Source organism: Scyliorhinus torazame, chromosome 12 (assembly GCF_047496885.1).
Source record: "Scyliorhinus torazame isolate Kashiwa2021f chromosome 12, sScyTor2.1, whole genome shotgun sequence".
Taxonomy (NCBI): Eukaryota; Metazoa; Chordata; class Chondrichthyes; order Carcharhiniformes; family Scyliorhinidae; genus Scyliorhinus; species Scyliorhinus torazame.
The window spans coordinates 64,730,013-64,746,131 of NC_092718.1; the positions used below are offsets into that span (position 1 = coordinate 64,730,013).

A 16,119-nucleotide genomic window follows, 5' to 3' on the forward strand; every position below is an offset into this window, starting at 1 on the left:
ACCACGCTGCCCATACCCTGCACATGCTGGGCAGAGAAAGTGCACACAAGTTGTTTATCCAATATAAAAAGGAGGAAACTGCAAAATCACATAACTCTTTGTTGAGACTTTTAAATAGCCAACTCATCGCCATTCCACATCAACACTTGTCACCGCTGCAGCTGCCCTCACTCGCTGGGTTAGTTATTGATAATGAACTGAATAAAATCCAAATTACTGAGAAAAGCAATGAGTGTGAGCTGGCTGATGCTTCTGTTATAAACTCATTGTTTTAACAATGGGAGAGCCAATTACAGTTCTACATGTTAAACAGAACTAGAAAAATAATTTAAAAACAGCAAGCTCTAATACAAGCCTGTGGTGTGCAGGATGTGAAAGAGGCCCGTCACTGGCACCATATGGATTTAAACAGAAATTCAAAAGAAACCCAGGATTTCACAATTTGACTTTGAAAACTACTCAAAAATATTAGAACAATTAAATTTGAAAATGCAAAACAAAAGCAAATTTATGAATATAATTAACAGTACCGGGGAGTCCATCCATCAAGGAGAACAGAAAGATCCTTCCAACTGAGAGCAGATTATCATCAACATGAGACACATTTAATAGGCCTGTTGTCCCATCATCAATGATTATTATCAAAGCAGACTCAGATTGTGTCTGTGAGATCACATAGGAACACCATCCACTGACGATAATTATCATTTTCTGTTTGTTCGCTTACATTTATAAAAAGTACTTTTGTTGAAATAAATCTGTGGAAAATCCAGACACTGTAAACCAGGATGCAATCTTTAGAACGCAAAGCACACATGTATATTGTAGATCACCTCGTGACAGCAGCATTTACACTGAGGTTTGCTCTTTTCTAATACCTCCCTCTCCTGAAGTCTCCCCGCTTCACTCTGCTGGAGTGAAAGATCATTTCACCAATTCTACACCTTCCCGAGAGCAGCATCTGTGTCCATGTGTTTAAAATGAAAACAGAGCTGATACACACAAAATAGAAATATAGAAACATAGAATTTACAGTGCAGAAGGAGGCCAATCAGCCCATCGAGTCTGCACCGGCCCGTGGAAAGACTTAAGCCCACGCCCCACCGTAACCCAGTAAAATGTACATGTGCACACACACACTCATAAATGCAAGCATGCATTTGCAAGCATGCATGCTCACTCACTTATACATTCTCACATGTAAACTGTCTCATGCAAACCGTCTCACACACACACTCTTTTTCTCACACACAGAAGACAAGAATAATAGAATGACAAATTGACTTATGATGCAAATGTTTCTCTTCGGTGCCTGAGAGCAGTATTTTTCAAATGTTTTTTCCCGGGACAACCAGCAGACTTTCGCGACACACAACACTTTTGCTTTAATGCGAAAGGGGAGCTGGTTTAGTCCTCACAATCTCGCAATAGAAACAAAATACCTGTTTTACTCAGCACTGGATACGCCTGGGAGATGTTACACCAGAATGCTGACAGCCTCATGGACTTTTAGTGTGTTTGTAATGCGCTGTCACAGGTCAGGTACATCAGTTTAATCTTTTCATTTTGGGTCAGCTGCAAGTTAATAACTGACTCTGGGGTCTGACCGCAAAAGGAATTCTTCACCCACCACTTCTCTTTCAAAATCTGGAACTTCTCCTCTCATTTGCCAGTACTTCCCTGTGTAGAACACACATGAGCTTTGCATTCTTATTTCCATTGGCACAATTGACAAAACCCATACCTCAAGAAATCATCTTCATACTGCTTTGTTCCCAAGTTGTTTCTTTGTAGGCTGCTAATCAGAGACCCTGAAGCTCTGTACACGTGGATTCTCTTGGGCAACTCTCTCCGGCAGTTTAGATGTGAGATCCTGGCCAGTAGGTACACCGCCTTTTGTGCCTCTGGCTGTCTCTTCCTTGGAACAAAACAATCCATCTTCACAGTCCTCTTGGGTTACTTGCCAGCAGCTGGAAAATGGAAGACATTCTCCTCCACGATGAGGCACCAAATGGACGTACATACAGGCCGCTTGACGTCAAATGTAATTGCAGGGCATGTGACCGACTGACTGCTGCCGCCTCTGGTTGGAAGACTGCACATAGCCTCACTTTGGTCTCAGTGAAAAGACAGTAGGCATCACTATTCTCAATTTAAATGCCGGTACCGACCCTTAGGGGCTTCTCCTGCAGTCGGGACCACCGCAGGGAGAGTCGCTGAATGCTCAGCGACCCTCCCGATACATTGAAAAACCCTGCCCTAAGAGACATGTTACAAACACTTCTTCTGCTGCTTTACATCCAACAGATGTTGTTCTGAGTTGATTCCATAACAAAGTCCTTTTTCACGTGGACTGGGGATTCTAACCCCCTACCAGGAGAACTGGTTAAATTTGATTTGATTTATTGTCATGTGTACCAAGGTACAGTAAAAAGTATTGTTCTGCGTACAGTCCAGGCTGATCGCTCCATACATGAAAAACGTAGGATATACAATAAATATACAATGTAAATACATTGGATTTGGATGTGTTTTTTGTCACGTGTACCAAGGTACAGTGAAACGTATTTTTCTGCAAGCAGCTCAAACAGATTAAATATATGAAAAGAAAAGAAAATAAAAAGAAAATACATAATAGGGCAACACAAGGTACACAATGTAAATACATAGACACCAGCATCGGGTGAAGCATACAGGAGTGTCGTATTAATCAGGTCAGTCCATAAGAGGGCCATTCAGGAGTCTGGTAACAGCGGGGAAGAAGATGTTTTGGAATCTGTTAGTACGTGTTCTCAGATTTTTGTATCTCCTGCCCGATGGAAGAGGTTGGAAGAGAGAATAACCCGGGTGGGAGGGGGTGTCTTTGATTACGCTGCCCACTTTCCCAAGGCAGCGGGAGGTGCAGACAGTCAATGGATGGGAAGCGGGTTTGTGTGATGGACTGGACTGTGTTCACGACCCTCTGTAGTTTCTTAGGCTCTTGGCTGAGCAGTTGCCATACCAGGCAGTGATGCAACCAGATAGGATGCTTTCTATGGTGTATCTGTAAAAATTGGTAAGAGTCAACGTGGGAGTGCCAAATTTCCTTACTTTCCTGAGGAAGTATAGACGTTTTGTGTTTTCTTTGTCGTAGCGTCGATGCGTGTGGACCAGGACAGATCGTTGGTGATGTGCACACCTAGGAATTTGAAGCTGTCAACCATCTCCACTTCGGCACCATTGATGCTGACAGGGACGTGTACGGCACTTCACTTCCTGGAGTTAATGACCAGCCCTTAGTTTTGCTAACATTGAGGGAGAGACTGTTGATGTTACACCACGCCACTAGGTTCTCTATCTCCCTCCTGTACTCTGACTCATCATTGTTTGAGATCCGACCCATGATTCAATGGGGAGATCACTGCTCTCCAGTTGGTCATGAGTATCTTGCTGGATGTTATTTTTTAAGTACATTCTTGGGATGTGGGCAAAACTAGCATTTATTGTCCATCCCTAGGTGCACTGGAGAAGAGGGCCATGAGACACCTTTTTGAACCAATATAGTCCACAGTGCTGTTAAGGAACACATCGCAGGATTTTGACACAGCAATGAAGGAATGACTGATAAATATCCAATTCAGGGTACTGTGTGACTTGGAGGGGAACTGGGAAGTGTAGAGTGTGGTGAATGTGGTGAATGATATCTGTATACATATGTACACTTAATGCGTAGGCCCCTTTAAGACCGGGTTTAGAACTCTGGGGGACTCCGCCTCCGGCTCCGCCCCCAGGAAGCTGTATATAAGGTTACGTTCAGTAGGCAGCGTGCAGTGAGCACACTTCTCAGCAGCTGTCTGGTTTTCTGGTTATTGAAGCCTTTGTATTATCAAACTCCTCTCCTGAGTCGTAATTGAGGGTATCTCAATTTAATAACCAGACTACATTAAGATGGACAGCGGTCTAAAGCCGGAGAAGCTCAATTTGGACGCTCGGTCGCCGGAAGCCACTGAAATGTTTCAATACTGGCTCCGGTGCTTTGAGGCCTATCTGAATTCCTCAGAGACTGAAGTTGACGGACCTCGCAAGCTGAGCTTACTACATGCCCGGGTGGGCCACCGACTATCCTCCGTGATCGAGAAAGATACGACGTACGGAACAGCGGTCAAAATCCTACAGAAGCGCTTCATAAAGCCGATAAACGAGGTACACGCCAGACATTTGCTCTCGACCTGCCGCCAGCGCACCGGGGAGACGCTAGATGAATATTTGGAGAGACTCACCGCGCTCGCCAGGAACTGCGACCATAAAGAGGTGACGGCAGAAGTCCACATGAACTTACATATTCATGATGCTTTCGTGTCCGGTATCCGATCCACGTACATCCGGCAGCGGCTCTTAGAAGACGGAGCAAAGGACCTCCAAGGCACGGTATCACTCGCCTCTTCCCTGGAAGCGGCCCACCATAATCTCCGCACGTACTCCGTGGACCTTGTGAACCCCTCTCGATCCCCTCCAGACTCGGCCACGCTTCAGGCCTGCGCCGCGCGGCGACCCGCTCACACCAGGGGCCCCCAGTGCTATTTCTGTGGGCAAGGCCAGCACTCACACCAGCGTTGTCCGGCCCACTCCGCTATCTGTGGCGAATGTGGAAAGAAGGGGCACTTCACGAAGGTCTGCCTGGCTGGGCCCAAAGGCCAGAAACAAAAGTCTCATCGGGCCCAGAAATCGAACTCCCGGGACCACAGGCCCCACAACGCGGCTGCGCGGTGGCCAGACATGCCTACTTCCGAAGCGTCATCGGCCTCGTGCGAGTCATGGGGGCGGCCATCTTGGCGGTGGCCACCTTCAAAACTCAAAACGTGCGACCGACGGCGGCGGCAATTTTGCGAGTCCGATTCAACCGAGGACTCTGACTGCCCGCAACTAGGAGCAATCACGCTCAATCAATCTCAGTCGAAGCACCTGCGAAACTCAATGATGCAGGTTCAAATCAACGGCAGCGACACCCCCCTGCCTTTTTGGCTCCGGGAGCACGGAGAGTTTTATTCATCCAGACACAGTAAGACGCTGCTCCCTGCGCACCTATTCCGCCTCCCAAATTATCGCCCTCGCATCTGGGTCTCATTCGGTCCAAATCACGGGGTATTGTGTAGCAAACCTTGCTATCCAAGGCGCCAAATACGCCCGTTTTAAACTTTATGTCCTCCCTCACCTCTGCGCCCCCCTGATGCTCGGTCTGGACTTTCAGTGCAGCCACCGAAGCCTGACCCTGAAGTTCGGCGGACCCCTGCCCCCACTCACGGTATGTAGCCTGGCGACACTCAAAGTTGCACCACCCCCCCTCTTCGCGAACCTCACCCCCGACTGTAAGCCCGTCGCCACCATGAGTCGGCGGTACAGTGCCCAAGACATGACTTTCATCAAGTCAGAGGTTCAGCGGCTACTAAAAGAAGAGGTCATAGAGGCTAGCAACAACGCTTGGAGGGCACAAGTACTGGTAGTCCGCTTCGTTGAAAAACAACGTATGGTGGTGGACTATAGCCAGACCATAAACCGCTTTATGCAACTCGATGCGTACCCACTTCCCCGCAGAGCAGAAATGGTGAACCAAATCGCCCAGTATCGAGTATTCTCCATGGTCGACCTAAAATCGGCCTATCATCAACTCCCTATCCGCCCAGAGGACCGCCCCTATACAGCCTTCGAAGCAGCCGGTCGGCTCTTCCACTTCCTCAGGGTCCCTTTTGGTGTCACAAACGGAGTCTCCATTTACCAAAGGGCAATGGATCAAATGGTGGACCAGTACGGCTTACGGGCTACATACCCGTACTTGGACAACGTCTCCATCTGCGGCCATGACCAGCAGGACCATGAAGAAAACCTGAGGAAGTTCCTCCAGACCGCCCGGGCCCTCAATCTGACATACAATAAAGCGAAATGCGTGTTCCACACAACCCGGCTAGCCATCCTCGGCTACGTCGTGGAAAACGGGGTCGTAGGGCCAGACCCCAACCGCATGCGCCCCCTTAAGGAACTTCCCCTCCACCGTAGCCTCAAGGCACTCAAACGGTGTCTAGGGCTCTTTTCCTATTATGCCCAGTGGGTCCCCAGATATGCGGACAAAGCCCAACCACTCATTAAGACCACGGTTTTTCCCCTGATGGCTGAGGCTCATTCGGCCTTCAGTCGTATCAAGGCCAATATCATCAAGGCCGCCGTGCACCCGGTGGACGAAATCATTCCCTTCCAGGTAGAAAGCGACGCATCAGACGTCGCCCTGGCTGCTACCCTCAATCAGGCGGGCAGACCGGTAGCGTTCTTCACCCGAAGCCTCACCGCCTCGGAAATTCGACACTCTGCAGTCGAGAAGGTGGCACAAGCCATAGTGGAGGCAGTGCGGCACTGGAGGCACTACCTAGCCGGTAGGAGATCCGCCCTCGTCACCGACCAACGGTCGGTCACCTTTATGTTCGATAACGCACAACGGGGCACAATAAAGAATGATAAAATTCTGAGGTGGAGGATCGAACTCTACACCTACACGTTCGATATTACATATCGTCCGGGGAAGCTCACTGAGTCCCCAGGTGCCCTATCCCGCAGCACGTGCGCCAACGCGCAGAAAGAACATCTGCGGGCCATCCACGATGACCTCTGCCACCCGGCGGTCACCCGGCTTGCCCATTTCATCAAGTCCCGCAACCTACCTCACTCCACCGAGGAGGTCAAGGCCATGACCAAGGCATTCCAGATCTGTGCGGAGTGAAAACCGCACTTCTATCGACCAGACAAGGCCTGCCTGGTAAAGGCCTCTGGGCCCTTTGAGCGACAAAGCGTGGACTTCAAAGGGCTCCTCCCGTCCACCAACCGCAATACCTACCTCCTCACTGTCATCGCCAAATTCTCCCGCTTCCCATTCGCTGTCCCCTGTCCCGATATGACCTCAGCCACCGTGATAAAGGCATTGCACAGCATCTTCACCCTGTTTGGTTTCCCCGCTTATATCCACAGCGACCGGGGTACATCGTTCATGAACGATGAGCTGCGTCAGTATCTGCTCAACAAGGGCATCGCCTCGAGCAGAACGACCAGCTATAACCCGCGGGGAAACGGGCAGGTGGAGAGGGAGAACACAACAGTTTGGAAGGCTGTTCTTCTAGCCCTACGGTCAAGAAGTCTCCCAATTGCCCGCTGGCAGGAGGTCCTACCCGATGCACTACACTCCATTAGGTCGCTCCTCTGTACGGCCACGAAAGAGACCCCTCACAACCGTTTGTTTGCCTTCCCCAGGAAGTCCACCTCTGGGGTCTCGCTTCCATGTTGGCTGACGACTCCGGGACCAGTTCTACTCCGGAGACACGTGAGGAGCCGTAAGACAGATCCACTGGTCGAGAGGATCCAACTATTACACGCAAACCCTCAATACGCCTACGTCGAGCACCCCGACGGCAGGCAGGTCACCGTTTCCCTGCGAGACCTGGCACCCGCTGGCTCGCCCACCGACGCCCCCCCTTCCACCGATGCTCCCCTCCCCCCAGCCGGCGCCGGCACCAGTCACCCAAGTCACCCCGGATACCCCCCCCTGCTCTAACGCGGGCAAATGCTCAGACAACCTTGCTCCCAGATATACCACCACCGAGGACGATCATATCCGCCGCACCACCACCGGAGCTGAGAAGGTCGACACGGGAAATCAGACCACCCAAAAGACTGAACTTGTAATTCCACTTCACTCCCGACGGACTATGCTTTTTTTTTAAACAGGGGGTGAATGTGGTGAATGATATCTGTATATATATGTACCCTTAATGCGTAGGCCCCTTTAAAACCGGGTTTGGATTCCTGGGGGACTCCGCCCCCAGGAAGCTGTATATAAGGTTACGTTCAGTAGGCAGCGTGCAGTGAGCACACTTCTCGGCAGCTGTCTGGTCTTCTGGTCATTAAAGCCTTTGTATTATCAAACTCCTCTCCTGAGTCGTAATTGAGGGTATCCCATAGAGATTCCCATGTGTGTTGTTCACTCAGCATCCAAAGGCTGGAGCATTAGGCCCATGTTCACTATAGCTAAATTGGTGATGGATTGGAACTCATACATTCCTCTCCCAATGGATACAGCTACTCCACTGAGTACCAGCCACATTTCAAGAGAATCATGGCTCTTCTAGCAAGGTCTGTACTGATTAGGGCTACAAATTTCAAACTCAAAGACAGGAATGCCAAGGTTAACAATGCAAACACTCAGTTTCTGAGCTGGTAAGTAACTTGTTCATTCTGAACAACCCTCCCTCAGTTTCCACCTCACAGTAGGGTCCAAATTAACACTGCTCTCTTCCAAATAATGTGTTAACCCAAGCCCAATCTGCTTGCTGAGATTTATGATCCCACAGCAGGAGAATACTGTCCATGTCCTGGCCAACATTTGACCAGTGGTTCGCACTGCTGCCTCACAGCGCCAGGGACCCGGGTTCGATTTCGGCCTTGGGTGACTGCATGGAGTTTGCACGTTCTCCATGTGGCTGCGTGGGTTTCCTCCGGGTGTTCTGATTTCCTCCCAGAGTCCAAAGATGTTCAGATTAGTTGCGGTTATGGGGCTACAGGGATAGAGGTAGAGGAGTGGGCCTGGGTGGGGTGCTCTTTCGGTGGGTCGGTGCAGACTCGATGGGCCAAATGTCCTACATCGGCACTGTAGGGATTTAATAGATTCAATGGATTAAATGAATATTTAACATTCAACCAAGACCAGCAAAACCAGCTTAAATTGTCATTTATTTCATTGTTTGTGGGGTCCTGCTGTGCACAACATTGCTGTTCTGTTTCCCGCATGAATGAAACACCTTTCAGGAATCTCGGTATCTCTGGTTAGGTGTTTTCAGATGTCCTAAGGGTGTGAAAGATGCATCATAGTCAGTGTTTGCTGTCTTGTTTTAAATTAAGTCTTGGCATGGTCACAGACACATCAAGTGCAATAATGACCCTGTCACACACCATGGGCTGTGTAACACTATCCCTGTCATAAACCATGAGCTGTGTATTACAGTCCCTGTCACACACCATGGGCTGTGGTAACACTGTCCCTGTCACACACCATGGGCTGTATAGCAATGTCCCTTTCAAACACCAATAGCGGTAAAACACCACCCTTGTCACACACCATGGGCTGTGTAACACTATCCCTGTCATAAACCATGAGCTGCAGAATACTGTCCCTGTCACACGCCATGGGCTGTGGTAACACTGTCCCTGTCACACACCATGGGCTGTATAGCAATGTCCCTTTCCCACACCAATAGCTGTATAACACCGCCCTTGTCACACACCATGGTCTGTGTAACACTGTCCCTGTCACACACCATGGGCTGAATAGCAATGTCCCTTTCCCACACCAATAGCTGTATAACACCGCCCTTGTCACACACCATGGGCTGTGTAACACTGTCCCAGACACACGCCATGGGCTGTGCAACATTGCCCTGTCATACGCCATGGAATGTGTAACACTGTCCCTGTCACACACCACGGGCTGTATATTACTGCCCCTGTCACACGCCATGGGCTGTGTAACACTGTCCCAGGCACAAGCCATGGGCAGTGTAACCCTGTCCCGATCTTACACAATGGTCTGTGTAACACAGTCCCTGTCACACACCACGGGCTGTGTGTAACACTGCTTCTGTCACACACCATGGGCTGTGTAACACTGCCCTTGTCACACACCGCGGGCTGTGTAACACTGCCCCTGTCACACACCATGGGCTGTGTAACACTGTCCCAGACACACGCCATGGGCTGTGTAACACAGTCCCTGTCCCACACCCCGGGCTGTGCGTAACACTGCCTCTGTCACACACCATGGGCTGTGTAACACTGCCCCTGTCACACACCACGGGCTGTGTAACACTGCCTCTGTCACACACCACAGGCTGTGTAACACTGCCCCTGTCACACACCATGGGTTGTGTACCACTGTACCTGTCACACACCATGTGCTGTGTAACACTGTCCCAGACACACGCCATGGGCTGTGCAACACAGTCCCTGTCACACACCACAGGCTGTGTGTAACTGCCTCTGTCACTCACCACGGGCTGTGTAACACTGCTTCTGTCACACACCATGGGCTGTGTAACACTGCCCTTGTCACACACCACGGGCTGTGAAACACTGCCCCTGTCACACACCATGGGCTGTGTAACACTGTCCCAGACACACGCCATGGGCTGTGTAACACAGTCCCTGTCCCACACCCCGGGCTGTGTGTAACACTGCCTCTGTCACACACCATGGGCTGTGTAACACTGCCCCTGTCACACACCACGGGCTGTGTAACACTGCCTCTGTCACACACCACAGGCTGTGTAACACTGCCCCTGTCACACACCATGGGTTGTGTACCACTGTACCTGTCACACACCATGTGCTGTGTAACACTGTCCCAGACACGCGCCATGGGCTGTGCAACACAGTCCCTGTCACACACCACAGGCTGTGTGTAACTGCCTCTGTCACTCACCACGGGCTGTGTAATACTGCCCCTGTCACACACCATGGGTTGTGTACCACTGTACCTGTCACACACCATGTGCTGTGTGTGATGAACGGTTACTGCCTTATCATCATATAAGGTGATGTCCCCTTTAAGACCAGGCTTGGAACCCAGGGGACTCCGCCTCTGGCTCCGCCCATCTGGGAGCCATACATAAAGGCCTGCCTCATGGTCTGTATAGCAGTCAGCTCTCGTCCAAATCTGTAGCACAGTTATTAGCCTAATAAAGCCTTCTTTACAGTTTAATCTCTAAGCATCATTATTGAGGGTACCTCAATTTATTAGGCTAAACTAGATTCAGGATGGACGCAGGCCTAAAACCAGAGAAGCTCAATCTGGAAGCACGAACGCCGGAGGCAAAGGAAATTTTTAAATACTGGCTGCGGTGCTTCGAGGACTACCTGGACTCCGCAGAGACTCCCATCCTGGGGCCACGCAAGCTGCGTCTACTCCACGCCCGGGTGAGTCACAGAATCTCCGCCACGCTCGAAAAGGCGACGACTTATGAGGAAGCGATTGAGTTGCTCCGCAAGCGGTTTGTCAAACCCGTCAATGAGGTGCACGCCCGGCATCTGCTCTCTACCTGCCGGCAGCGCTCGGGGGAATCGCTCGACGAGTTTGTTGAGAAACTCACCGCGCTGGCCAGGGACTGTGACCATCAGGATGTGACAGGGGAAGTCCATATGAACCTGCACATCAGAGATTCTTTCGTGTCCGGCATCCGCTCGACCTACATCCGGCAGCGACTGCTCGAAAACAGGGCAAAAGACCTCCAGGAGACGCTAACGCTCGCCTCCTCGCTGGAGGTGGCCCGACATAACTTGGGTACGTACCACGCGGACTCTGCCAGCCTCCCCCGGACTTCCTCAGACTCGCCCGTATTACAGGCCTGCGCCACGCGGCGACCCGCTCACCATGGGGGCACACCTTGCTAATTCTGCGGGCAGGGCCAGCACCCACGCCCACGCTGCCCAGCCCGCTCCGCGATCTGCAGCGACTGCGGGAAGAAAGGGCACTTTGCGAGGGTCTGCCTGGCCAGACCCAGGGGCCAGCAAAACAAAGAACAGCCGGCCCCAAACTCAGGCTCTCAGGCCCGCAGGCCTCGCAATGCTGCTGCGCACCAACCCGACACGTTCTCTTCTGACGCGTCATCAGCCTCGTGCGAATCATGGGAGCGGCCATCTGGTCGGCGGCCATCTTCTCGACCCGACACGTGCGACCAACGGCAGCGGCCATTTTACGACTCCGACTACCCGTGACTGGGTGCGATCACCCTCGATCAAACTCGGCCAAAACACCTGCAGAACTCCATGATGCAGGTCCAGGTCAACGGGCACGACACTGCATGCCTCATCGACTCTGGGAGCACGGAGAGCTTTATCCACCCTGAAATGGTAAGGCGCTGCTCCCTACGCACACATCCCACATCCCAAACCATAGCCCTCGCATCTGGGTCCCACTCGGTACAAAACACGGGGTACTGTATTGCGGATCTCTCGATCCAGGGTGCCAAATATACCCGTTTCAAATTTTATATCCTCCCTCGCCTCTGTGCCCCCCTGCTGCTCGGACTGGATTTCCAGTGCAGCCACCGAAGCCTGACACTGAAGTTCGGCGGACCCTTGCCCCCCCTCACGGTGTGCTGCCTTGCGACACTGAAAGTCGCACCCCCCTCGCTATTCGCTAACCTCACTCCTGACTGTAAGCCCGTCGCCACCAGGAGCCGGCGCTACAGTGCCCAAGATATGGCTTTTATCAAGTCAGAGGTCCAGCGTTTACTGGGAGAGGGGGTCATAGAGGCTAGCAACAGCCCTTGGAGAGCGCAAGTGGCGGTAGTCCTGTCCGGGGAGAAGAAACGGGTGGTTGTGGATTATAGCCAGACCATAAACCGATTCACGCAGCTTGATGCGTACCCCCTTCCTCGCATCGCGGAAATGGTAAATCGGATCGCCCAATACCAAGTCTTTTCCACGGTCGACCTCAAATCTGCCTACCACCAGCTCCCCATCCGACCAAAAGACCGCCCCTATACTGCCTTCGAAGCAGCCGGCCGGCTCTTCCACTTCCTCAGGGTCCCCTTTGGTGTCACAAATGGGGTCTCCGTCTTTCAAAGGGCGATGGACCAAATGGTGGACCAGTACGGTTTGCGGGCTACATACCCGTACTTGGACAATGTCACCATCTGCGGCCATGATCAGCAGGACCATGACGCTAACCTCAAAAAGTTCCTCCAGACCGCCCGAGCCCTTAACCTGACCTATAACGAGGGCAAATGCGTTTTCCACACCACCCGGCTGGCCATCCTCGGCTATGTCGTGGAAGACGGGGTCCTAGGTCCCGACCCCGACCGCATGCGCCCCCTTAAGGAACTCCCTCTCCCCCGCAGCCTCAAGGCCCTCAAACGGTGCATGGGGCTTTTCTCCTATTACGCCCAGTGGGTCCCCAAGTATGCGGACAAAGCCCGCCCACTCCTAAAGACCACCACTTTTCCCCTCTCGGCTGAGGCTCAATCGGCCTTCAACCGCATCAAGGCCGACATCATCAAGGCCGCCATGCACGCGGTGGACGAAACCATCCCTTTCCAGGTAGAGAGCGATGCATCAGACATCGCCCTGGCTGCTACCCTCAATCAAGGAGGCAGACCAGTAACGTTCTTCTCCCGAACCCTCACCGCCTCCGAGATTCGACACTCTGCAGTCGAAAAGGAGGCACAAGCCATTGTGGAGGCTGTGTGGTGCTGGAGACACTACCTCGCCGGTAGGAGGTTTACCCTCGTCACCGACCAACGGTCGGTCGCCCATATGTTCGATAACACGCAACGGGGCAAAATAAAAAACAATTAGATTTTGAGGTGGAGGATCGAACTCTCCACCTACTCGTACGATATCAAGTATCGTCCAGGGGAGCTCAACGAGCCCCCAGATGCCCTGTCCCGCGGCACATGCGCCAACGCGCAGGAGGACCGCCTGCAAGCCATCCACAATGACCTCTGCCACCCGGGGGTTACCCGGCTCGTCCATTTCATCAAGTCCCGCAACCTACCTTACTCAACCAAGGAGGTCAAGGCCATGGTCAGGGCCTGCCAGGTCTGTGCGGAGTGCAAACCGCACTTCTATCGGCCAGACAAGGTTCGGCCCGTGAAGGCCTCGGGCCCCTTTGAGCGACTGAGCGTGGACTTCAAGGGGCCCCTCCCGTCCACCAACCGTTATGCCTATTTCCTCACCATCATCGATGAGTTCTCCCGTTTCCCATTCGCCATTCCCTGCACCGACATGACCTCAGCCACTGTGATTAAGGCACTGCACAGCATCTTCACCCTGTTCGGTTTCCCTGCTTATATCCACAGCGACCGGGGTACATCGTTCATGAGCGATGAACTGCGTCAGTATCTGCTCAGCAAAGGCATCGCCTCGAGCAGAACGACCAGCTATAACCCACGGGGAAACGGGCAGGTGGAGAGGGAGAACGCGACCGTGTGGAAGGCTGTCCTTCTGGCCCTGCGGTCGAGAAATCTCCCAACCACCCGCTGGCAGGAGGTCCTACCCGATGCCCTACACTCCATTAGGTCACTCCTCTGCACGGCCACAAATGAGACCCCTCATGACCGATTGTTTCTCTTCCCCAGGAAGTCTACCTCCGGGGTCTCACTTCCACCTTGGCTGACGGCTCCGGGACCTGTTCTTCTCCGGAGGCACGCGAGGAGCCATAAAACGGACCCCCTAGTTGAAAAGGTCCGACTGCTCCACGCCAACCCCAGTTACGCCTACGTGGAGTACTCCGACGGCAGGCAAGATACGGTTTCCCTCCGGGATCTGGCGCCCGCTGGATCCTCCACCACGGACGCCCCTTCCCGCGCCGCTCCCCTGCAGGACCCGTCGCCCCCTACAACACACCCCCTTCCGGCCCTACCACCCGTTGGTGAGCTCCTGCCGTGCTCCTACCCTTGCGCCCCCCTTTACACACCCCGCCGGCGCCGGATCCATTACCCCCGGCCCTGCCTAGTTCCTCTGCCCCGACCCGGACCGAAGCTCCGACCGCTGTGCTCCCGGATGTGCCCTCAACTGGGACGTCCGTGCCCGCCGCACCACCGCCCGAATTGAGGAGATCGAGGAGGACGATCCGGCCGCCGAGACGGATGGACCTATGATGGCACTTCACCCCCGCCGGACTCCTTTTTAAACAGGGGGTGAATGTGATGAACGGTTACTGCCTTATCATCATGTAAGGTGATGTCCCCTTTAAGACCAGGCTTGGAACCCTGGGGACTCCGCCTCTGGCTCCGCCCATCTGGGAGCCATACATAAAGGCCTGCCTCATGGTCTGTATAGCAGTCAGCTCTCGTCCCAATCTGTAGCACAGTTATTAGCCTAATAAAGCCTTCTTTACAGTTTAATCTCTAAGCATCATTATTGAGGGTACCTCACTGTGTAACACTGTCCCAGACACACGCCATGGGCTGTGTAACACAGTCCCTGTCACACACCACGGGCTATGTGTAACTGCCTCTGTCACACACCATGGGCTGTGTAACGCTGTCCCTGTAGCACACCACGGACTATAACACTGTCCCTGTCAAACACCATGGGCTGTATAACACTGCCCCAGACATGTCTAGGCAGCTTATAGTCAGACACTATCAAACAGTAGAGCGGTAACTCAATCTTCATCCTGCAAAATGTTTAACAACTATCTGCAAATTCAAATATATTTAGATTAATGATCTTCACAGTTTTTACAAATATGGTATTCTTAACATATCACCGGTTCCAAACTTAAAGACAGATTACTGAGCCCTCGGCATTAACATACTTGTGGCCCAGCTCATGGGCAATGGTGAATGCTAGGTTGAGACCATTATCTTCAGCAAGCACACACTTGCGCTTCGCACTGCATGCTCCTCCAAGATATGCGATTCCTGTGGGAGAATCCAAAGATGGAGAATGAATAAATAACTGGAGGCAAAAATCAATTTAAAATAAACCTGTTTTTATACTTCTTGCTCAGTAAGAATGAAGAACAGCAGCCAGGTTCCACACACAATATGTAACACATGGAGTTCAGTGCCAGCTACACTCTCCTGAGTTCTGCACACTCTGATACTTACGTCATCTACTAAATTCTGACTTGAAGAGATTCTTTGGCTCAGTTTTCGCACAATGGTTTATATAAAACCTCATCACATTTTGTTGCCATGTGGGCTGATGGAGCGACAGTTTCACATGAAGAAAAGCAAAAGAATTTACACGTGAGCCATCCCAGATGTTTTGACAAATGATATGGCGGGGTGGAAGTGAGAGGAGGTCTCCCTCTTGGCTTTGATTAGCCAGGTCTTGCAAAGATACCAGAGCTCTGTCAGGATGTGGTTTATTCCAGAGCTCAGTGAGACATGGTTTATTCCAGAGCTCAGTGAGGATGTGGTTTATTCCAGATCTCAGTGAGGATGTGGTTTATTCCAGAGCTCAGTGAGACATGGTTTATTCCAGAGCTCAGTGAGGATGTGGTTTATTCCAGATCTCAGTGAGGATGTGGTTTATTCCAGAGCTCAGTGAGGACGTGGTTTATTCCAGAGCTCAGTGAGGACGTGGTTTATTCCAGGG

The 16,119-nt window shown here is 52.0% G+C and overlaps 1 protein-coding gene across 1 annotated transcript in view; it reads right to left on the reverse strand.

Annotated features, from left to right (window-relative positions):
- Positions 1–16,119, reverse strand: part of adamts17 (ADAM metallopeptidase with thrombospondin type 1 motif, 17) — a 654,840-nt gene that overhangs the window by 404,553 nt on the left and 234,168 nt on the right. Inside the window, exon 8 of the mRNA XM_072468796.1 lies at positions 15,332–15,437. Within this exon, the coding sequence (XP_072324897.1) occupies positions 15,332–15,437 (106 nt within the window). The remainder of the gene's footprint in view (positions 1–15,331; positions 15,438–16,119) is intronic.